This window comes from Callospermophilus lateralis, chromosome 7 (assembly GCF_048772815.1).
Source record: "Callospermophilus lateralis isolate mCalLat2 chromosome 7, mCalLat2.hap1, whole genome shotgun sequence".
Classification (NCBI taxonomy): domain Eukaryota; kingdom Metazoa; phylum Chordata; class Mammalia; order Rodentia; family Sciuridae; genus Callospermophilus; species Callospermophilus lateralis.
In genome coordinates, this window is record NC_135311.1 from 72,743,255 (window position 1) to 72,768,668 (window position 25,414).

Below are 25,414 nucleotides of genomic sequence, written 5' to 3' on the forward strand. Positions count from 1 at the left end.
CCATATGATGGCTTAAGTCATTTATATTTGTACCTGAAGTCTAGGGAGACCAGAGGGTGTAGATTTGGTGGTGATGGTATGGGTACATCAGTATTATATTGATTTCCAAGTGAAAGTCATAATACAGTCTTACCCTTTGTTGTAGGTATATATACAAGTCCTATTCATCATCACAGTATTAAAAGAAACCTAATTCTTTTTTCCCTTGGTTTCATAGTTAGAATGGGCTGATCTAGAAGGCAGTGAAGTTGAGAGTATTTTCATTTTCTTTTTGTTTTGTTTTTACACATTTTCATTGAGCTTTTTAGTGAGATATTGATTTTATCTTTGTAGAACTAGTCCTCCAGTTTATTCTTACCTTCTTTAGAATCTAAAGTAAATGTTACTGTTACATTTTGGATTTGCAGTATCCCCTTAAAACACTGTGTTAGGTGATGCAGTAGTGTTTAGAGGTGAAAAGACTGGATTGTGAGACTTCTAACCTCATCAGTGGATGAATAATTTGTATAGACAATTGGATGGTAACATAGGCAGGTGGGTTTGGCTAAAGGAAATAGGTCACTAGTGAATGTGTCTGTCCCTAGTCCCTTCCTCCCTCTCTTTTTGTGCTTCCCAGCTGCCCTGAGCTGAGCAGCTTTCCTCCACCATGCTCTTCCACCATGATGTCTAGGCAGTAGAGAATGCAGATCATGGATCAAAATCTTTGAAATTGTGAGCCAAGATAAACCTTTCCTTCTTTAAGTTCTTCTTTGGGTCACAACCGTGCAAATCTGAGTAACACAGTTACCTTGCATGTTTGGTAAGTTTCCTTCTCAGTCTCAAAGTAGAAACAATGATAGAAAAATTAATAGCATTTTAATAGTGTCAGAGCTGGGCACATTGGCATATACCTTTAACCTAGCATATTGGCCCACACCTGTAATCCCACCAGTTCGGGAGGCTGAGACAGGAAGATCATGAGTTCAAAGTTAGCCTCAGCTAACTTATCCAGGCCCTAAGCAAATCAGTGAGACTCTGACTGTAAATAAAATATCAAAAGGGCTGGGGATGTGGCTCAGTGGTAAAGCACCTCCGGGGTCAATCCCTGGTGCCAAAAATGTGTGTGTGTAAACTAGATGGGTGCAGTGGTAAATGCCTGTAATTCCTTCTATTTTGTATGTCCAAGGCAGGAGGATCATCAGCTCAAAACCAGCCTAGGTAATTTAGCAAGACCCTGTCTGAAAATAAAAATTTAATGACTGGGCATAAAGTCATTGCTTTGTATATTTTGAGAGTTCAGTAGAAGGCATCCAAAAAGGGTATAGTATTGGAGAAGTACATTGCCAGCTTGCAAAACTTACAACCAATTTTTTTTCCCCTAATCTTCAGTTTGTATCCATTGTTTCCTAAATAATAACATCACCAGTCATTGTGGATATGGGAATGTCAACACATATGGTTTGCCCTGTACATGGTAAAAAAATCTGCTTTGTGACTTAAACTGTGAGATCTTAACAAAAGATTACTATTAGATCACAAAAATTTTAACACTCTCATATTATTTGTCCTTGTGTAAAATTATAGCTTATTCATAGCATCAGATGTTTTTAAAATATCAGAAAATATGGTAATGAGCCAGTTGTGGTGGCACATATATGTAATCCCAGTGACTGGGGAAAATGAGGCAGGAAAATAACAAATTCAAGGCCAGCCCCAGCAACTTAGTGAGGCCCTAAGCAACTTGGCCAGATGATTTCTGAAAATAAAAAGGACAGAGGATACACTGCAAGTGGCAAAGCACCCCTGGGTTCAATTCCTAGTTTAAAAAGAAAGAAAAGAAAATATGGGAATGAACAATAATAAGAACAATATAAGCCAACAGATAACTAGACATGGTTTAGGTGAAAATATTTTTTTTTACTATTAGTTGGCCAAATTTTGCTAAAAATACTTTCCACATGATATATTTTTCCACTGTATGGAAGGAATAAATTTATAATAAGAAATAACAATGGGTACGAGTAATATTTAGAAAGTACCTTTCTTATTATTTGAGTATATCATAATTTTTTAAAGTTGGAACATCAAGATAATATAATGGTCAGCTTTCTTCATACTATAGCCATTCTTTGTTTTAAATCTTGTCATTTTATTTAAAGCACCCCTTCAGTATATAAAAATTATATTTACTCCTCAGATCTGGAATTATTTAGCAGTTAAAATTTTTGCTTTTGTTCACCTAATAGCATTTTTTTCATATTACTACTTAATATGCATAATTATATTAATAGTTATGTTGGGTTTTTTAAATTATTTGAATGTAAGTAAAATTAGCACTTTAGGCAAATAAAAACCACATTTAATTAGGCTTTTTAAAAAATTTTTTAGTGTTACTGTTGAATGTCTTTAATGCTAAGGTTTTGTCTTTAATCAGAGGGTTTGTTTTCACCAGAAAGAAATAATAAATATACAGAAATAGACGAGCTTACCCTTATTTGACTACTAGGCCATGTAAAAAATGTATTGAAAGAGGCCATGATACCCCATAAATATGTACAATTTTTATGTGTCAATTTTAAAAATAACATAAAACATAAATAAATTCAGTGTTTTTTTAAGCAAAGAGTTTCTAATGTAATAATGAATGGCTACAAGCCATACTTAATAAAAGATAAACACTGCAACATTTGCCTTGCTTTGGGTTTACCTTTTAGAACCAGTTTAAATAGTCTATTGAACAAAAGCCTACTATGTCATCATTTTGCATGTTTTGGCTATTAATAAAGTTTAATACAAGGCAGTATTTCTCACCCCTGGCTGTATGTTAACAATTTGGAGAGCTGCTAGTAATAGTAGTAGCAGTAGTAATAGTGGTGGTGGTGGTGGCGATTAAAATCCTGATGCCTAAATCTTACTTTCAGATAATAATTTAGTTGATATGGGGTGGGTTCCATGGTTCAGTAATTTTCAAAACCTTCCCAGGTAACTCTAGGGAACTGTGAGAGTTGAGAACACTGTTCTAAAGTAAATTGAATTTAAAAGTTTGAGAAATTCTGGAATGGCCATTCTGATTCCAGGAGAACATGAATAAATAGCCTTAAATAGTCCTTTCACAAAAAACCCTGTTAAACTGTGCCTTAAAATGGGTTTCAAGTACACAACTTGAATTTTTACTGATAGTATTAAAGAAAACACTATAGTAATAGCTGTTGTTACTTATTGAGTATCCTAACAATTCACTCCTTATCACACCTCTACAAGTGTAGTTTATATCCCATTTGTTCAAACAGTAAATGAGAGCTCAGAATGACACCCATGGGTGCTTGCTGCTTGTAAGCACAAAGCCAATTAGGACCACATTTAATGTTATAACTTGACTTATTTTTTTCAGTGCCATGTTGTGTGAAAATTTAATATTTAATACTATTCAACATAAATAATTAGTTTATTTCAAGATTTTCTTATTGTCATGTTTCTTTACCATGGTTATTACCACCAGGAAAAATATTTTTTAAGTGCTTAGAGTTTGAATAGCAGAAGGTGACTTAGACCAGGTTTATAGATTTGCTATGTAAGTAGTGTATGATGATGGCAGCAAAAGTTAACAAATGCAGCTTTTTTTAAAATTTAATTAAGTTAATATAATTCACATATTTTATCTTTGTTGATTTATAAGTTAGCTTATTTTCAAATTTAGCTATCTGATGAGAAAACAGCATTTTACTAGGTTTTTTTTTCTTGCTGTAAATATGAAACTGTGTGAACTTGTTTGTAGGAACTAGTTGAATCTAATCACAGAAAAGCTATCACCCCAAAATAAAGATTTTAGCCTTTTACTATGTGTGAAACCTCTTAGTAAACTTTTAAACCATTGCTAAAATTTTGTAATATGAGATTAGTCAGGTCAGGGGGGTAGTTGTATTCCCATAGTAAAGTTATCGCAGAAGTCTTTCTACAACAGAAGGAATACATTGTCCCAAAATCTTAGTAAAAATGAAATATAGAGAATCTAAAATTGAGATATATACAAACACAGCCTTAAAATACTTTAAATTTATTTAAACTGGGATAAAGATCAGGTAACCAGAAAGCTGTAATTTATCTCAAGAATGAGGCATTTAAATGAAGGAGATTGGCATATTCAGAAATCCTGTTTCAAATAAAGTAAATAAATTGAAGAGCCAAAGTAGTTAGATAATCACACTTTGCACCCAAAGAACCGTATAGAAGTTTAGGAATATCTGGCAATCATAAGTAACATAGAAGTGCATAAAAACTCCAAAGGGAAAAGATATAGTTTTGTGTATCACTTTTATGTATTTCTAAAGATTTCCATATATGTTCCTTTAAATTATTTTGGCTACTGTAATAAAATTCTAATTAAATAGTGACCTACTAGTACCTAAATTAGATTATACAAATAATTCTTCCTTAATGATTTTTTAAAAACCTACTAATTTAATATAAGAAGTTATATAAATTGCTTTTTTTTTTCTTCTGTTGACATTTTTCCCTAAATTTTAGAAGGTTATTTTTGTTTGCCAGTCACTTTTTCAAAAAGTAAAGACTGAAACTCAGTTAATGTCAAGGAATTACATGTTTTAACCTGTTATTAATCTTTTTATACATTATGTCATGGAGAATTCCTGATATTTATTTAAAAGTAGCATATTTCTCATTGTTGTGAATTTGTGGGTATAACGTCAAAGATGCTTATAATTATAAGGCATTTAAAGTTTACTACAATTTAGGTAATTTAAAAATTTTGTGTTTGCCATGAAAAACAAAGATTTCCCTGTGAGCACTGTAAATTCATAAGCACAATGCCAACTAGCATCACAATTAATGCTTTTAAAATTTGACTTTAGTACCAGTATGCAACTTCCAGTCATATTTTCTTCTGTTTACCTCAAAATATTTCTTAAGTTATGTGATGAAATAAGAGGCTTTTAGATTTTGTAGATGAGTAATCTACATTCAGTGCACATATATTGAGCAGATTTGTTTCTGAATCTGGAGGAAATTACCATAAGACATTTTCCACTAACCATTAAGTTAATTGAATATTTACAGTATATTGTGAGGTGAGCAGAGTTTTGTGGAAGTTTATTGATAAAGTCCCTAGCTTAATGTAAGAAATCAACACTAGTTTTCCTGGATAAAGTAACATCTAATCTATCTATTCATTGAAGAATATGTTACTACTGTTGTTAATTCAGCAGTTGGTATTTTATGGTACAGAAAAGGGCTTTCTGTGAATGGGCTATTTTACTGGGATAGAGTCCTTTACACAACCAAGTAGGGCCTGAGTAAGTGGCCTCCCAGACTTATCATCCCCAGAGAGAAAAAGCTTCCTCCTTTTGCCCCATATATAATTTCCACTTTCCACATGTGTCATAATACAAAAAATTTTAATAAATAATGGTTTAGGAAAATGCCATTATATAACACGGTGGAATCTCCACCAAGAATTTCCAGGACATCAGAAGTCAAAAATAAAATCTAATAGCTAAATATGGCCTGTATTTTTTAAATTGTGGAAAAATATATAAACATAAAGTTCAGCATTTTAGCCATTCTTAAGTGTACAGTTCAGGCATTTAGTACATTCAGTTTGCTATACAGCCATTATCACCATCTTTGCCAGAGACTCTCCATACCCATTAAACATTAAATACCGCTTCTTTCCTTCCCTGGCTTGATAACCACCATTTTACTTTCTATATCTGAATTTGACTACTCTGGTTGCATCCTTAAAGTAAGTGATTGTATAGTATTTGATCTTTTGGCTGACTTACTAAAATATCTTAGAGGTTCTCATCTTGAGCAACTTTTTTGCCCTTAAGGTTCATTCATGTTGTAACATGTATTAGAATTTGTTTTGTTTTTAAAACTGAAGAACATTCCACTATGTGCCACATTTTTTTTTAATGTTTTAACCTTTCGGTTGGTTTGCCCTATGACTATTTTGAATAAGGCAGCTATGCATGACATACAAATATCCATTTGAGTTTGCACGTATTTTCTTTGCTCTGAGTCACCATAGATTCCAAGTCACATCTGTGGTGAGAGGAAACTATTCCCCAGGCATTAGTAACTCTTATCACCGCCTGACCAGTCCTGACATAATGATTAAGCAGACCATAGTTTGACCAAGACTTGCCGCAGTCTGGCTGGGCACAAATCACGAGCCACTGAAACAGGAACAAACTTTATTTCTGAACTCCACCAGCACACTCCACACATGCTCCCCGGGAACTCTCCCCAACGCCACACAGCTCCTCCAGCAACCACCAACCGGAACTCCCTCCTCCGGCACTTCCCCAACCAATGCGAACTCTCCAGGAATCCCTCTCCAAAGTAGCTGGCCAGGGCGGATAGTAATGGCTCGCCTCTCAACCAATACTGTTGGCAAAATGCCAGGGGCCATTCCGACTTGGCTGTGGCTCTCAGCAAAGACTGTTGGACTATGTGTAATATTTCTGGTCTCCATTACATAATTTGGAAGCACATGTTAGTACCCTGAGGACAGGGCTAAAATGCTTTATCTCACTTTTCCTTCTAATTATGGCCATATTTATTATGCTTCTTTCCCTGCTTTTCATCATTCCTTTTTTTGTTTGTTGTTTGGGGCCTGTGGCCAGACATGATGTGTTAGTAAATCCCAGAGTAGGACCTCCTGACCCAGGACTCCTAACACCTTTCTTTTGATTATATATCCAGAAGTAGAATCTCAGGTCATATGATAATTGGATTTTTGATTTTTTTTTAAGAAACCACCTTTACATTTTTCATAGCAGCTACACCACTTATCATTTCCAGCAGTAGTACACGAGGGTTCCAATTTCTCCATATCCTTATTACCACTTGTTTTCTGCTTTTTTATTACTAGCTATCCTAATAGGTATGAAGTGCTATCTCATTGTCATTTTGATTTGCATTTCCCTAAATATTAGTGATATTGAGCATTTCTTCATTAGATTTTGGGGAATATGGCCTATATTTCTTGTTCAAAAGCAATTTGTCATATAGTCAGATCAATTTAATCTTAAATTTTTATTGCTGCAAAAAAAACATTAGAGGATCATCAGAATTCTTAATCTGAAACACATCTGGTTTCAGAGAGTACATGAAAAGTCCCCATGAAAATAAAATTCTATCAAATTCTCCAAAGGACATATGATACCCCGAACTCCTGATGTAGCCCAGAATAACTAAAATGTTAAAAATCATCTTTTTGTTAGATCAAACTAAGGTAATTCTGAAATTTCAACTTTATACTTTTCTGTGTTTTCCAAAGTATTTTATATAATTGTGTATGTTGCATGGGATCTCTCTTTTTGTGTGTGTGTTATTAATTAAATAAATGCTATTTTAAAACTTTAAAAGTAAAATGCAATCAGGCACAGAGGTACACATGTGTAATCCCAGCTACTCTGGAGATCATAAATTAGAGGCCAGCCTGGGCAACTTAGCAACTTTGTCTCAAAGTAGAAAGTAAAAAGGTCTAGCAATGGAAAGAACTCTTGCCTTGCATGTGTGAGTTTAGTCCCAAGTATTATCAAAAGAAAAAAAAAAAAACATTTAAAAATCCATATTTAGTTCTTGGATCCCCCTAAAAAAACAAATCTAAAAACTAATAGAAAATAAAATGAATATGTTATATTCTTAAGATTGTTAACCTTCTCTTAGGACCATGGCATTTCCAAGTATATTCCTACCTATAAAAAGAATGGGCCCCACGTTAATTCAGTTATCTCATACTAGACAAAAGCGCCAAAAACATTCTTTGGAGGAAAGATAGCCTATTCAATAAATGGTGCTGGGAAAACTGGAAATCCATATGTAACGAAATGAAATTAAACCCTTATCTCTCACCCTGCATGAAACTCAACTCAAAGTGGATCAAAGATTAGGCCCAAATCTTACCATGTTGGCTTAGGATCTGACTTCCTTAAATTGTGTGAGAAGTAAAATCAAGAATCAATAAAATGGGATGGATTAAAAATACTTATTCTAATCAAAGGAAATGATCAATAACATGAAGAGAATGGGAGAAAATCTTTACCACAAGCACCTCAGAGCATTAATCTCCAGGATACATAAAGAACTCAAACTCAACATCAAAAAAACAGTTAACCCAATCAATAAATGGGCTAAGGAACTGAACAAGACACTTAACAGAAGAAATGCAGTCGATCAACAAATATATGAAAAAAAGTTCAACACCTCTAGTGGTTACAAAAATGTAAATCAAACTACTCTTAAGATTTTATCTCACTCCAGTCAGAATGGCAGTTATCAAGGATACAAGCAACAATAAACGTTGGCAAGAATGTGGGGGAAGAGGTACACTCATACATTGCTGATGGGACTGCAGATTGATGCAGCCACTCTGGAAAACAGTATGGAGATTCCTCAGAAAATTTGGAATTTAATCACTATTTGACTCAGCCATCCCACTCCTCAGTTTATACCCAAAGGACTTAAAATCAGCATACTGTAGTGACACAGCCATATCAATGTTTACAGCAGCTCAACTCAAAATAGGTAAACTATGGACTAACCTTTTGATACACAGATGCTGATTCACAATAGGTGGAGGTTAGGGAAGAATAGAGGTACTTTGGATTAGGCAGAGGGGAATGAAGGGAGAGGAGGGGGTATAGGGGTAGGAAAGAATAGAATGAATCAGACATTGTTACCCTAGGTGCATATATGACTACACAACTAGTGTGATTCTATATCATGTACAACCAGAAGGATGAGAAGTTACACTCAATTTATGTATGATGTGTCAAAATGCATTCTACCATCTTGTATAACTAATTAGAACAAAGAAAAAAAGGAATGGGCTGGCTTTACAGCTACAAAAAAAGTGATATTTACCTTTGAATCCATTTCTTCTGAATTCATCACAATAAAACATTTGCATTTGAGTTCTTTATTATAAGCTTTATTATAAAGAGAATGTATGGGTTCTGTAACTAGAAAAATAATGTTTACTAATGTATCTATTTCAACTGAATTTTATTGAAGGAAAGTATTTGCATGAGTCCTTTGTAATGAGATTGTACTGATTTTCCTACAATATCTTTACATAGTACTTTCTCTGTTGATCCTTTGGGAAAAGGTGTTAAATTTTTTAATTTAATTTTAGGTCATTCATCACATAATATTAAAAGCAACCTGAAAGAATTCTCTAAATTAAATATTTATCTCACATAGATGGATATATATACCTGTGTATATTTATTAGCCTAAAAAACTTTAGGAAATCTTTAAGTTTTCATAAAGACCTTTCCAGGCCATCTAAATTATTAAAGTTTATTGTTGAATCTCCTTTGTCTTTTAAGCTTCTTGGCTAGGTATAAGATTACTCCAAATAAGGTTGAAATTCCCCTACCACTTAACATGGGAGTTATATTCCAAGGTTGCCAGTAGAACAGTTGTAGCAATGTGCAGGCCTACCTGAATTGCTAACATCATTACTCTTGGAACCATTATTAAGTAAAATAAGAATTACTTGAACACAAGCACTATGATACCACAAGAAGTCCATCTTTTGACAACTACTAAGTGTCTACTAGGCATGTACCATATATGGCCTGGATACACTAATATGAACCAAGGAATGATTTCATGCCCCAGGCAGGATGAAGTGAAATTTCATCACACTGCTCAGAAAACTGCATAATTTAAAACATAAGAATTACCTGGTTGCAGTAGCACACACCTATAAACCAACTATCCAAGAAGTTGAGGCAGGAGAATTGCAAGTTTGAGATCAGCCTGGGAAATGGTGGCATAGCATATCTTGTCTCAAAAAGATAGATAGACAGACAGACAGACAGACATGAAGGACTGGGGTTGTAACTGAATGTAGAGTGTACTGGGTTAAATTTCCAATACCACCAAAATAAATAAAACTTACAAGTTATTTCTGAATTTTTCCATTTAATATTTCAGACCACAGTTGGCCTTGGGTAACTGAAACTATAGATACAGATAAGGGGGTACTTCTGTTGTAGCTGGGTCTTCATTTCTTCTCCTATTAGACTGGAACTGTATGGTCTTATTGTAGTCTTACATTATTTTGATCTATATATCTGCTGAACTATAATGTTCCTCTTGTAAACTTTTTCTTTTTTGTTGTTGTTTTGGTTTGTTTGTTTAGTGCTGAAGGTGAAACTTAAGGCCTCATGCATGTTGGGCAAGCATAATGTATCACTAAGTTATACCCCCAGACCACATTTTTAAAATTTATAGCGATTTTTTTAAATGTCTGTTTTTCCTTTTTTAGCTCTATGCAGGAGCTATTCTTGAAGTCTGTGGATGAAAATTGGGAAGGTTCCCTCAAGTCCAAGGTATGTAGTAAACTGTTTAATCATTTAAAATCAATATTGCAGAAGAATAGTTTCATTAAATAATTTCACAAATAAGAATTTTCAGGATTATACTTTCTCAATAGTATACGAAGTTTTTTCACATTTCTTTTATGGAGGTGGAGTTTTGTCATAATCGGTGAATACCAAGTTACTTTCCTATAAACAAACAGCATATGAAATTTAGATTTAAAACAATGTGTGAAGTGGTTGTATTTTTTAAAGGACACTGCATTTCTTTTGCCAGGTCAAATCTTTGACAGCCTTTCCTTTACCAGATATAAATGTATTTACTTTGAATAACATACCATTCTAGTTTATTTTTAATGTGAATTTATTTACTTAGAACTCCTAAGGATCAGTTGTATGAAGTGAAAGTAGACTGGTGCAACATGACATCACCAAGAGAATAAGTACAATAGAATTTGTAATACGCAAAAGAAAGCCATAATGTGTATATCCTTGCGGGGAGTTTAATGGTAAATATATTAAAGGATTATTATAAAAATATGTTCTTTTGGTTAATATTAAATAGTAATGGAACTTTTATCTCCAAGGAGGCTTCAACTAATGCTTTTTTATTCTACTCTTACATGTCATTTAAAAATCAGTTTTATGAAATTGAACTTAACTGAAAGTAATGAAGCTCTGTTTTTATTTAACAGAAATATGAACATTTAATTAAGTGTTCTGATTATGTACCTAATTCTATTTTGACTTTGTCAATTTTCCCATGATTTATTTTCTTCTTACTGACAAGAGTTTTTTGGATTTAGTAATTTTTAAAATTTCTTGTTAGCACGTGCCTTTGATTACCGACCTGGAATGATTTTATACCAAATTACTGCTCATTTTGGCACAGAAATGTAATACAGTTGTTTTGAGGGACTATTTTTAGGAGACCCCAAATAGATACACATACACATCTAATTGAATATATTCTTTGTTAGAATAATTACATATTCTGATATAGCACCTGATTTATTAAATATCTGTTCCCAGCAAATTTCTATTTATTCAAAATTTAGTTCCAGCATTATATTGGACAGAAATTTTTACTCTTTGTGTTCCATTAGCAGATCCCACATAATATTGTTCTATATTCAGCAAACTAGTCTTTTGCTTCTATCAGCTAGTCTTTTGCCTCTATCAAACTAGAAACTCCTTTAAATCCCAGATTTTTTTTTATTTCTTAATATACCCAGAATCTATCACTATTCTATGAGAAATTCAATTATTGAATTATTGCATTGATTTACTGAATTTTTCTAATTCAAGGAATGTCCCCACTTTTGACAAATGGAAATCTAATAAAAAGCCTTTTTAACATTGTGTATTTACTCTTGGTTAATTTATAGGCTTCAAGCATTTCTTTTCTGATTTTGTTATTTTGTAACCAAGAAGTCAGACTTTCTAGTTAGTCTTGCTTTTGTGTTTTATCTCTGTGACCTCCCAAATTCTCTTAAATATTTGGGTTGCCCTTTTCTGGATATTTTTAAGTGTTTTTAAATTGTCTTCTTGGTATTGACTAAAATGGCTCCTACTTTTGCACTCTAAAAGGTTCACACACAATAATAAATTTTCTCAATTTAGATTTTTTGGAGGGTAGAAGGGATAACCAATAATTTACAATGAGTTCATTTGAAAATTCAATTATATTTAGTTATGCTGATTTTATATTCTTATTGCTGGATATGGTATGGCATTTTTATTTAGAATTTATTCTAATTCATATGTACTCATCTAATCAACAAGAAAACATCTGTCCATCTATGTAATTTTATATAATGGTTCAAAAGTCTTAATTATACCTGTCATGAGCTTCATTTTTTTTTTTTAATATTTATTTTTTAGGTGTAGATGGACACAACACAATGTCTTTATTTTTATGTGGTGCTGAGGATCGAACCCGGGTCCCACTTGTGCTAGGCGGGCACTTAACATAAGAGCATTTTCTATAGATAGAGATAGGATTAATTTAAAATCTCCAAATCAATATTATTAAGCTGTTTTTAAAACAACAGAAAGTAAACTAGAAAATATATTACCTTTATGAGATCATTTTGCAAGTTTGTGGACTTTTAACTCATATACCAGCAGAGTCCAATAACCTCAGTTTTCTTTGAATTTCTTTTTTTGGACTGTTCTTACTGTTTTTAAGGATTACTATTTTTGTTTATGAATTCTTTCTTAGAAATCTTTCAAAACAAAAAGACAAATTATACATTTTTTTAAATAAAAATTGTGTTTTGCAGTTAACTCTGTTGTCTGTTGATCTATATATTTAAGAATTTGAGATCATTAAACATCTCTTATTTACAACTGTGCTAAAAAAGACTCAAGATGATGGAATAATAAATGAATCATCAATATATATTATTCTTCAAATTTGTTATTGTGTGCCCTACAGTATGACACCATCTTGGTAGTGTTTTGTATTGTTTTGTTTTGCTTTGCTTTGCTTTCTTTCTTTTTTTAGCTTTTATTGAACTCATTTAGGGATTTCAAATCTGCCATAATAGGGGCTGGGGTTATAGCTCAGTAGTAGAGATTTTGCCTTATACATGTGAGGCACTGGGTTCAATCCTCAGCACCACATAAGAATAAATAAGTAAAGATATTATGTCTATCTTAAAAAAAAAAAAAAAAAAAAACTTTTTAAAAAAGTCTGCCATAATGGTATAGAAGAAAATTGACACAAGAATTTCAAAATGATCAAGTAGATCAGAATATGAATGCAAAGAGACACTTTAGACTTCTCTTGTCCAATTATATAGCCACTAGTCAGCATGACTATTTCATTTAAATTAAATCAGAATTTCCTGAGTCACAGTAGCCGCATTTCAAATACTCAATAATCATCTTATCAAAACAAATCAGATATAGAATATTTCCATTATTGAAGAAAGTTCTATTAGTGCTGCTACAGACTATAAATGATAATAATAAAAGTAATTATATAAGCAAAATCTCAAGATTATGAATGAAACTTCATATGATAATATCTTCAATAAGTGGGCTAGGAATGCAGCTCAGTGGTAGAATACCTATCTAGTATACATGAGGCCCTGGGTTTGATCACCAGCACTGCTAATATAAAACTAAAAAATAAATTTTAAAAAAATCTTAAACTTTCTCACATTCAGAAATCAGTAAATAATATATATTACTGAAGACTTAAAGGAAATATTTTTCTTAATATTTTAGCTCTCTTGGAGTGGTACCATAGCCCCATATTTATTTCCCTGGACTTCATTTACTGTTTGCATATTTAACAACTCATGTAGCACATGAAATTTGATTATAATGTGTGATCATTAAACTAGAGGATTACAACAAATAACAATATTACATATTCAAATACCAATCTTTTGTAAAATGTTTAAAAATTCACTGTCATGTTGCTTATGATTTGAAATCATCATGAGAATTTTTCCTCAAACTATACCATGCTATATGTTTACCTGAGGAAATAAATACATTGCTACATTCAAAATTAAAATGGAGATAGCAGTATTGGATTTAAGGAGCTGTCATTTTTTATTGCCTTTCTTGCCATACGTTTTTACCATTCATTTTCAGTTTACTTTCTCCAGCAAAACATTTGGGGGCTATTTTGACTATTGTGAAATATCAATTTTTAGGAATAAATTGTTTGAAGTACTGAGAGATAAAATTCTTTTGGATCCTTCAGATATGTTGAAGAAAGGACATCATCTTGTATTCATGTGAATTTTTACATTTTCAGTTTGTCTAGTTCCATTTTTGTTGCCTCTTTCTTTAGCACCAACATGGTAAAGCCTCCTTTATCTAAATTCAGACTACTCGTTAACTATCATTAATTTACCAGCATTTGGACTGAGGGTATAGCTCAGTGGTAGAATACTTGCCTAGCATGCTTAAGGCCCTGCAGTGGATTAAACCCAGAGCCTTATACACTCTAAAAATATTTTTTACTAATGAACTGCATATCTCCAGTCTTCAGCATTTGTTTTTATGATCACCTTTTATCCTTTTTAATTCCTGCATATCTGTTTAAATAAATCATGGGTTTCTTCCCCACTTCCACACCCTGTAGGTTTCTCTAGATTAAAGAATTCTGGGTTGGGGATGAAGCTCAGTGGCAGAGCACTTGCCTGGCACATGTGAGGCAGTGGATTCAATCCTTAGCATCACATAAATAAACAGAAAATAAAGGCATGCTGTCCATCTACAACTACAAAAAATTTTTATTTTTCATATTCTCATGGTCTGTCCAATGCCATATGTATAGAAGTTCTGAAATATTTGTGAAAAGATTTGTTTACTTGCCTGTAGGATGTGATTTGCCTGCTACAGGGCACTTAACCTATATTCCGCACATTCAAAATTAGGATGCTGTGGATCTATGTTTAACAGAGAAAAGAAGGAACTGATGAAGATGGTCATAATGACTCAGTATTCCTTTTAAGTTAGTTCACTAATTTTAGCTTATTAAAAGTCTTGAATGGAGGCTGGGGTTGTGGCTCAGTGATAGAGCACTCACCTAGTATGTGCAAAGCCATGGGTTTGATCCTCAGCACCACATAAAAATAAATAAATAAAACAAAGGTATTGTGTCCAACTGCAATAACATTTTTTTAACTCTATTGAGTGAATAAAAATTATTAAATGTGCTAAGCTCTAGTTGAGCAAAGAATTGCTCTTTTGTTTGTTTGTTATGGGTGGGGGTGATACTGGAGATTGAACTCAGGGGCACTCAATCACTGAGCCACATCCCTAACCCTATTTTGTATTTTATTTAGAGACAGGATCTCACTGAGTTGCTTAGCATGTCGCCATTGTTGAGGCTGGCTTTGAACTCATATCCTCCAGTCTCAGCCTCCTGAACAGCTGGGATTATAGGTGTGCGCCACCGGCAAGAACCACTTTATTTTTAAATACCCTAGAGAGATTTCTTATATTGTAAAAAAGGTGTTTTGACACAAATTTAAAAGTGGTGTTATGTAATGTTTTACACAGGGGTCACGTAGCATTTGCCATTCGGTCAGTCTAAAATGCAATAGGATATCATAAGATCACTTTTGTTTCGGAATTCAAGTACATGCCTTTGAACAAATTCTAAAGGCTGAAGTTTGTAGAGAAGATATGCTAATCAGCCAGAATAATAGTTATTTTGAACTAAATTTTGTAGGGAAAATTACATGGGATATCTAATTGTCTACCAACAAGTCTTCAGAACCTTTAAAAAAAAAATGTCATTTACTAATCTTTGTTTTGTTTTCCTAAATGTAAGTATGTAAAGACCTTCATAATATAATACATCTATAATACTATTGCTCTTATTCTCAAAAGTATGTGTTACTTTAAAATCTTAGGAGATTAAATGACAAGAACTGTTAACTAAGAATTAAGCAGGTATCTAGTCAGCCATGGCAGAGCATGCCTGGAATCCCAGAGATTTGGAAGGCCGAGGCAGGAGGATTACCAAGGTCAGCCTCAGCAACTTAGTGAGACCCTTCACAGCTTAATAATATTCTGTCTCAAAACAAAAATTACTCAGGATATGATTCAGTGGAAAAGTGCTCTTGGGCTCAGTCCCCCCAACTAGGAAGGGGACAAAAGAGGAGGTATCTAAATAAAACATATATTTATTTTAGAAGAAAAAATATAAACTTTTTAATTGGAATAATTCGAAATTATTGTTATTGAAAAGTTCATAAAACATAGATTAGCAATAATCAAAATGGAGGGAAACATTAAAATTTCCCCAAATCTGTACTCCCTAGTGTTATTATTTTAAGAGGGTTACACTATTAAAATAATATATTTTATTAAATAATATATATTAAATAATTAATATATTAAGTAATATATTTTATTTAAATTATACTATTAAAATAATAGTGTAACCCTCTTAAAATAATAACAGCACGTTTTTTGGGTTTTGTTTTTATATTGTTTAATTTGGCCTTTTTCATTTAGAAATGAAACTATGGATAAATATATATCCAGTAGTAGTTGTTGTTTTTAACAACCATAAGAAACAAACTTTTTCATTTCTTTCTTTTTTTTTCTTTGTACTACTAGGGATCAAACCCAGGGCATCACATATGGTAGTCAAGCACTCCACTGCTCAAGAGTTTTGATTCATTTTGCTGAGTACCCTACTTAGGGTACTGTTTATATTTCCTCCCAAACTCACCTCCACCAAAATCTCTCTCTCTTCCTCTTTAACCTTTCGTATTCTAAAATCTTTTGTCATTCTGAATATGGGTACCATGTTCATTTGTCTTTTTTTTTTTTTTTTTTTCTATTAGTAAACTTTTATTTCAAGTGTTTTTTGACCATTTTTTCTCTTTATCAGTCTGTAAATCTCATCAGGGCAGAAGTTATATGTTTTATATAGCTTTTTCACTTTATTTCTGTTGTCAGACATTTAATAAATACTCGGTTTTTGTTAATTTAAATTTTTAATCCATCTGAAATGTCTTTAAAAACTCTTTAAGATATTTTTCTCTCTCTAAATTTCCTAATCTGTATGTTTAAAATGTTCTGGTATCACTGTTACATAGTACATTACTAAACAAATTCTTCCTTTATATTTTAATTTTTTAAACTACCCTGGCCGCTCTCATATATTTATTTTTTTGTTGTTTGTGTTTATCTGTTTGCAGTATGGGTATTTAACTCAAATGTTCTAGGAAAGTGTTCTACCACTGAGCTAACTCCCCAGCTCTTTTCTTTTTTCTTTTGAGACAGGGTCTCATTAAGTTTCCTAGACTGATATCAAACTTGGACTCCTGCCTCGGACTCCCTAGTAGTTGGGATTACAGGCATACACCACTGCACCTGTCTCATATGTTTACTCTTACAACTGAGCTACACTATAATGTAATAATAATATAGTGTACATATGTAAGAATTTTGTCAATTTCTAAAACTTCCATCGGAATATGGGGTTTTAATTAAAACACTTAACAATGTCTTCAATATTAGTCTTCTCTTTAGGATAAGTCATTGTTTAAATTTCTTTAGTTTTTTAAACGTAGAACATAAAGTTTCATTTGTTAAGTTTATTTCCACTCTGTATATTGATACCTGTAGCCAGTTTGGATTTGGAAATGAAGAATTTGAATCTTTTTTATTTTTCAGCTTTCGTCAGAAGTGATAAACCCAAACTATTCAGAGGACTACAAATCAAGGTAAGGTGATTAAAATGCAGTCTTTTTTTTTTCCCCAGTATTCTTTTTTTTTTTTTTTTTTTTTTTTTTTTTGGTATTAAAATCAATACTTGGGTAAATAAATTTTAAAAGTTTGAAATTACTAAGCTTTATTTTTAGTTTACCATAAACAGTATAACATTTACAGAAAAACTGAGCTTTCTTGAGTGTTTCCATATACTCTTTGACCCCCCACCCTCACCCTCAGTTTCCCCTGTTATAAAACAGTGTTTACAGTTATTGAGCCAATATTGATATATTAGTATTAAGTAAATTCCATCATTTGCATTTAGGGTTTGTTTTAGTCAGTTTTTTCACACCATGACTAAAAGACTTCACAAGAATAATTTTAGAGGAGAAAAAGTTTATTTGGTGCTAAGAGTTTCAAAGGTTTCTGTCCAAAGATAGCCAACTCCATTTATTGGGGCTGAGATGAGATAGAACATCTTAGCAGAAGGGTGTGGTGAATGAAAGCAGCTCAGGACATGGCAATCAGGAAGCAGAGGGTGAGACCTAAGTATGAATGTGAAATAACATTCTTTAGGTGGTGAGGACAGGAATGGAGATTGGATATCATAAATATAGGGAATATCAGTAGAGTAAAGGAGATAGGGAGGAAGGACAAGAAAGGGGAGGAAATTTGAATTGAATTCAACAAGATTACATAATATGCACACATAAATGTACCAAAGGGAACTTCACTTTTATGTATTATGTAGAAAGCATCCAATCAGTAAATAAATAGGGGCTGGGGCTGTATCTCAGTGGTAGAGCACCTGCCCCTCACATGTGAGGCCCTGGGGTTCGATCCTCAGCACCACATAAAAATAAATAAATAAATAAATGTATTGTGTCCTTCTACAACTAAAAATATATATATTTTTAAAAAATAAGTAAATAAGCAAGCAAAAGTAGATTGGTGCCAGGCACAGAGGTGCATGCCTGTAATCCCAGCAGCTGAGGGAGCTGAGGCAAGAGGATCGTATGTTCTAAGCTATTCAATGAGACTCTGTCTCTAAATAAAATATCAAAGGACTGGGGATGTGGCTCAATGGTTGAGCACCCCTGGGTTCAATCGTCAGTACCAGAAAGGAGGGGGGAAATAAGGAAGATTAGTGGAGTAGAGGAGAGAATAGGGGGAAATAAAGTCGGGGGAACAGGGATCAAAATCAAATTCTATGATGTCAAAATTAGCCCACCTACTATGTATAGCTATAATGCTCTAATGAAAAATATATATCTTTATTTTAGATCTTTGATTATTTTCATCAGTTTTGTCATTTTTCTCATATAAATCTAACAAATATATATATAGAGAGAGAGAGGATTTCTCTTCCTTTGTTACTATGCTAGTCAGCTTTTTGTTACTATAATATACCTGAGATAAATCTATTTATAAAGAGAAAGGCTAATTTCAGCTCACAGTTTTGGAGATTTCAGTCTGTAACTGATTGGCCTTGTTGCTTTGGGTCTGTGACAACACATTATGGCATGAGCACACAGCAGAACAAAACCATTTACCTCATGACTGGGAACAAAAGAAAGGGAGGAAGAGATTGAGCTTGAAGAATATTGTGGCCCACAGTATATCCAGTGAATGGAAAAACTTGCACCAGACTCCATCTCTTAAAGGTTCTAGCACCTCTCAGTAGTGCCAAGCCGTGGACTCGGGATTTAATGCATGAGCCTTGGGGGATATTTAAGATACAAACTATAATAGATGCTAATGTAAATGGTATTTATATGTTAATTTTAAATTCCACATAATTATTACTGGTAGATAGGAAGTCAGTTAACTTTTGTAACCTTATATTTTGTTTTTGTTTTTGTTTTTTGTTTTTTTTGTTGTTTGTTTTTCTTTAAAGAGAGAGGGAGAGAGAGAGAGTTTTTTTTAATATTTATTTTTTAGTATTTGGCGGACACAACATCTTTGTTTGTATGTGGTGCTGAGGATCGAACCCGAGCCGCACGCATGCCAGGCGAGCGCGCTACCGCTTGAGCCACATCCCCAGCCCCAATAACCTTATATTTTGAATCTTGCTGTCATCCCTAGTTTCATGATTATTTTTGTTGATTCTTTGGAATACCCTCTATAGACAGTTGTGTTATCTGTGAATAAAAACTGTCCCATTTCTTCCTTCTCAATCTGAACACCTCATAACTTGTACATTTCTTGATTTACATTAGCTAGGACTTCAGGTACAGTGTTGAATAGGCATAATGAAAAGAGACATCCTTGCCTTGTTCTCAATCTAAAGGGAAAAGCATCTAGTTTTCCCAGTTGTTGGTTTATCAAGTTGATAAAGTTTCCTCTAGTTATAATATACTGAGAGTTTTAATCATGAATGGATGATGATGGATTTTCTTGTCATGTGCCCTTTTTCTGTATCTGTTGATACCATGTGATGATTCTTATTTAACCTGTTAATAGTGATAGATTACATTAATTAATTTTCAAATGTTATAGCAGCCTTGCATACTTGGAGTATATCCCAATTTTGTCTTAACTTTTTATTTCTCTTGCTAAACTAAAATAAGCTTTTGAATAATCAAAAATTTTAAACAGAAATGATATAGTATTGTTGTCATTGATTTATTAATTCAGAGGATCCATATTTCCTTTTTCCCCCCACATTTTTTATTGATGCATTATTGTATCTGTACATAATGATGGGATTTGTTATGTATTCATACATGCACATAATATAGCAATATAATTTGGCCAATATCAATCCCTAGCATTTCCCATCTTCCTCGCCTTCTCCTACCTCCTGATCCCTTTCTTCTATTGATCTCCCTTTGTTTTTCATATTTCCCAACCCCTTTATCTTTTTCCTCTCTAGCTTCTACATATGAGTGAAAACAAATGACGCTTGACCCTTAGATTTTGACTTATTTCAGTTCACATAATGGTCTCAAGTTTTATCCATTTTCCTACAAATAACATAATGTCATATTTTGTTATGGCTCAATAAAATAAAATATGTGTACACATACCACATTCTCTTTATCCATTCATCCATTCTAGGCTGGTTTCATAGTTTGGCTAACGTGAATTGTGCTGCTATAAACATGGGTATGCATGTATCACTGTTGTATGATGACTTAACATTCTTTGGGGTAAATACCAAGGAGTGGTGTAGCTGGGTCATATGGTGGTTCCATGCCTAATGTTTTGAGAAACCTCCATAATGATTCCCATAATATTTGTAATAATTTACAATGCCATCAACAGTGTGAAAATGAAAACCCATATTTCTAAACTTCACAAATGGTTTGGGAATATACCAAGTGCTAATAACCATATCAGAGCTTATCTCTCTTAAGTTCACAGCACCAGAATATCTTTAAAAAAAGAAATATGAAGCATAGTTGCTGAAAAAGATTCTTAAGAGCTCCCTTACTCATCACTGCTGTATTTTTAGTTACAAATGGATTCATGTTTATTGTTACAGCCTTTCCTTGTCCAGAGTAAATATTTTTCAGAACCCTCTCATTGTTGGACCTAATTAATGGATCTGAAATTTAAAGAACCCAGCCTAATTCTAAAGTGATCACTGGAAGATCATTATTTTTCTTAAGCTGAGGAAAATTTATGACCCAGTGTGGGATTCTAATTTAAAACATTGTGGTGTCGGGGGAGGGAAGCTTGTGATAAAATTCAGGGCCTCTCTGCAAGCATTCTACCACTGAGCTAAATCCCTATCTCAAAAGCATTGCTCTTATAAAAGCATTCTGTCTCTAATTATTTTGAATTTACTTGCCTCCACCATTAAATATTAGCTCATTTAAGAGTCCTGTATGCAAGAAACATTTGTTTCATTTAATAATAATAAACTATCTTGCCTAGCATGATGGCACACACCTGAAATCTCAGTAACTCAGTAGGCTGAGGTAGGAGTATCACTAGTTCAAGGCCCATACTTGACAACTTAACAAGCAAATGCCTAGCACGTGTGAAGCCTGGATTCAATCCTCAGCACTGCATAAAAATAAAATGCACCTAGTTGTCCTCTCTTTGGGGGAAGAAAACAAAAAAAGGACTGGGACTGTAGCTCAGTGTAGAGTACCCCTGGTTTAATCCTCAGTACCATTGGGGTCTTGATACTAACAGATATTTTTCTCTTGAGAATTAAAATGTAAATTTTTTAAATTCTCATTTTCTGTGAAATTATATTTAATTATTTTTAAAGATGTCTTTAAGATCTGTTGATTGTGATGTTATTTCTAAAAGCTTTTTTTAATTGCTATTTTAATTAAGCTGCTTTGATCGTGGTTGAGGCTTAGAAGTCTCTTTTTAAGGAGAAAATAATGATAATGTTTCTCTGTTTTGTAGTATGTTCGTGGTTCAGACCCTGTACTAAAGCTTTTGGACGACAATGGGAACATTGCTGAAGAACTAAGCATCCTCAAATGGAACACAGACAGTGTAGAAGAATTCCTGAGTGAAAAGTTGGAACGCATATAAATGTTGCTCTAGTTTTGTCCTATTTTGTTACTTTGTCAAATGAAATATTACAGCACCTAGAAAATAGTTTTGCTCAGTCTCTTACAGTGAGGCATTAAACATCTAATTAGAAGTTGAAGTGGCAGCACAGCTCTTGATAGCTAAGGAGTTGGCAAGCTTCACAAACCCCGTTTTTTGTTTTGTTTTTTTTAATAAATTTCTGTCCTCCTGCATTTGTTATACCACTAACAAAATGCTTTGTAATAGGCTTCTGGTTAATTATGCAAATGATAGTTTGTGATAATTGGTCTAGTTTATGTACAACCCATTTTTAAATTAGAGAGGTTAATAAGAGATGATTGCTATGCCTCATGTGCTGTGTGCTATTTTGAAAGTAATGACAGAAAACTACAAAGCAAATAAGACATGCCAAGCCTCAACCACCTGATCCTCATAGCCTCTCATATTTGTGTATTACCCTATTTTCTTTTTAATGGAAAAGTTATAGTTTGTAATGAATGTACTGCTTTAAAACTTGGTAGCCTAATTATTGTAAAACATTCAAGAGCTGCAGTGAGAGTGAAACATTCACAAAGATTTGTATTAATGAAGACTACACAAAAAACCTTTCTGAGGATTTGTGTAGATCCGATATTTAGCAAATTTTTGTGTTTTACATTCTTACTGAAAAGTTCCATTTAAAAATGACCATTTACAAGACCAAAATATAAATAAAAACTTTGAAAATCTATCTGAATTTGAAATTTTTCTGGTTTGTCCTCTCATGTTTAAAAATGATTAAGCTTCTCAGTGTGTTCTTATTTTTCATATATGCTTTTCTCTTAGCCACAATGTAAGAATGACTATACTATTTAAAACTTTATCATAATTTCTTATTGTTGACAATAGAGGTTGATTACTAATCTTTCCTGGCGGTTTATATAACTTTTTTATGTCCTATTGCAATATAATTATATATAGTAATCATATATATGCGTAATTTGCCCTAATATATTCCCAGTACTTCCCTTTTCCCCTCTCTTCTACTCATTCCTTCCATTTCTTTATGTATTTTTTTTTCCATTGGTGCCTTATAATTTTATATAAAAGTGGAATTCATTGTGATATATTTCTACATGCATGTAGCATTATTTGGTCAGTTTTATTCACCTATTCATGTAATATTATAAATTATGTCTACTTTAAAAGCCAGCAAGAGAATGAATATAAATCTCTATACTTTGGCTAATCAAAATAATATAAGAAATCCTGGCAAACAGACTATGGTCCATTTATTGGTCATGAATAGCAGTGGAGAGGGCTATCATTTTGATAGTTCTAGGCCCCGGTTAATTTGCCACCAATCCTTAATGGTTGTTGCTACTCCCAAATAAGGGGGAGATTAAACCTATTGTGGGCAGTAAAAAAATTTTTAAAAAATAGGAGTTGTCCCCACATGCAGGAGAATAGTAGTATTTAATGATGAAACTTCAAAACTTCTGGGATTGGCATAGAAAATTAATTGGATTGGTTTCTGGGCAGTAAGAGCCAATTAAATGAGTATTTGGCATTCGGGATAGAATGACAAAAGAAAGACCTAAAAAGTCTATTATATTCAAGTTATTATGAGAGATCAAAGAAGCTAAAATACCCTGCAATATCTTAGAGCTTTAGGTTCTCAAACTGATGAATAAAAGGGTATCTATCAAGCCCTGCTGTTTTAATTAAGAGATTCAAATTTGGAGATTCAAAACTAATGGGCCAATTCCAAGTGGTTTTTGCCTATTGCAATCAAAGAACAGTTTTTTAAAGAAACAAACCACTGATTACCAAGAAAGGGGTATAAATACTAATCCAAAAAGTACCATTTTATAGCCAAATTCTGACGTTTGATTAAGCTTATTCAAATTCAGAAATGTGGATATGTGGTAGTCATTTGATATTTATGACTTTACTCCCCCTGCCAAAATTATGTTACTTATAACTTTTTCTCTAAATTTCTAAATTTAGCAAAGGCTCTTATAAGGAGCTATAAGCAAGAACTGATGAATTCTGTTAAGAGGATTTGAGACATTAAAGCCATTTTAAAATTAAAGTGCAGAAAATACCTTTGAAAGCAAATACTGCAAAATTTTGAATCAAGGGCTGGAGAGTACAGTTCAGTGGTAGAACACTTGCTAGCACAAAGAGGGGCCTGGGTTTGATGCCCAGCATCACAAAAATATTAAAAGTTAAAACTGTCAATAGCTAGGGTTTAAAAACATGTTTAAAAATACCTGGGAAGCAGTATAGATTGTGTATATGAACATAACTACATTTCTTTTTGTTTGAAAATTAAAACATGTTTTCATTATATCTGATGATGGCAGAATATACTTTCTGGGGGAAAGAGGGTATGCAATTGTGATGAAAAGTTCAGAAGAAATCTTTGTTAATGAAAAGTAAACATTTTATCTTTGGACTGGCTCGGCCCAGTAATCAGTAACATGAAACAGTTATTCAAAAATACCAAAGAACTAAAACTAAGGATAATTAAAATGAGGACTTTTTCTGGTAGCAACTTCTAAAACATGCACCCCAAATATTATATTTTATCCATCCAGCATCATGAAGAAATTGAAGGTTAGACTTTAAAATTCAAAGCCTTTTTTATAAGTGGTAGGAAAACTAAACTACATTTGATCCTCTTTTTTCAGAGTCTGCTTTTAAATTCCCCTCTTGTGAAAATTTAATTTGTAACCCCACAATACTATATGCACAGAACAGCACACAAAAAAAAAATTACCCAAAGCACAAGTTCCCAGCCAAGGTCAAATGAGGTGACACTTTGCCTTGTTTCAGCTCTCATACTGTAAAGAAGTACATATAGTAACATTTTTGGACTTTTGTTGTTGATTTTACTTTAAAATAGACCTCAGGAGTGGTATTGAGGTCGAAAGTTACATTACAGAAAAAAATACAGAATATGTTTTAGATCCTTTGTTCAGTCCTGAGTTACAATGCTATTAGCTGTGAGTTGAATGTTGTTAACACTACTAAACAAGATCTCTAAATAGAAACACATAAAACAAGGTTATATGTTGATAGATTGATGAAAGTGTGACCAGAAGTTCCCATGAACCTAATTCCATGTTTCTCCTGGGAGCAGTGGTTGAGTATTTCAGTGTCTTCAGTGATTTTTATATCAAAAGTACCACGAATAACGAATCTTGTAAGACAGGATCTTTCTAAGTAGACCAAGTTGTCCTCACATTTGTGGTCCTCCTGCCTCAGCCTCCCAAGTCTGGGATTACAGACTTGTACCACCACACTTATCATCAGCTAACTTTATTAACCTTTTTGTTTAGCTGTAATTTATATCTTAAAATTTGCCCATTCAGATTATACAGTTCAGTGGAGTT

At 33.0% G+C, this 25,414-nt stretch overlaps 1 protein-coding gene across 2 annotated transcripts in view; it reads left to right on the forward strand.

Annotated features, from left to right (window-relative positions):
• The window catches only part of Selenof (selenoprotein F), a 35,365-nt gene extending 12,601 nt beyond the window's left edge, over positions 1 to 22,764 (forward strand). Inside the window, exons 3-5 of one of the 2 annotated variants that reach the window (XM_076862206.1) lie at positions 10,283 to 10,346; positions 17,499 to 17,548; positions 21,903 to 22,764. In XM_076862206.1, the coding sequence (XP_076718321.1) occupies positions 10,283 to 10,346; positions 17,499 to 17,548; positions 21,903 to 22,034 (246 nt within the window). In that variant the 3' untranslated portion in view covers positions 22,035 to 22,764. The remainder of the gene's footprint in view (positions 1 to 10,282; positions 10,347 to 17,498; positions 17,549 to 21,902) is intronic. The other variant, XM_076862207.1, reaches the window with a different exon arrangement.
• Positions 22,765 to 25,414: the final 2,650 nt, after the last annotated feature.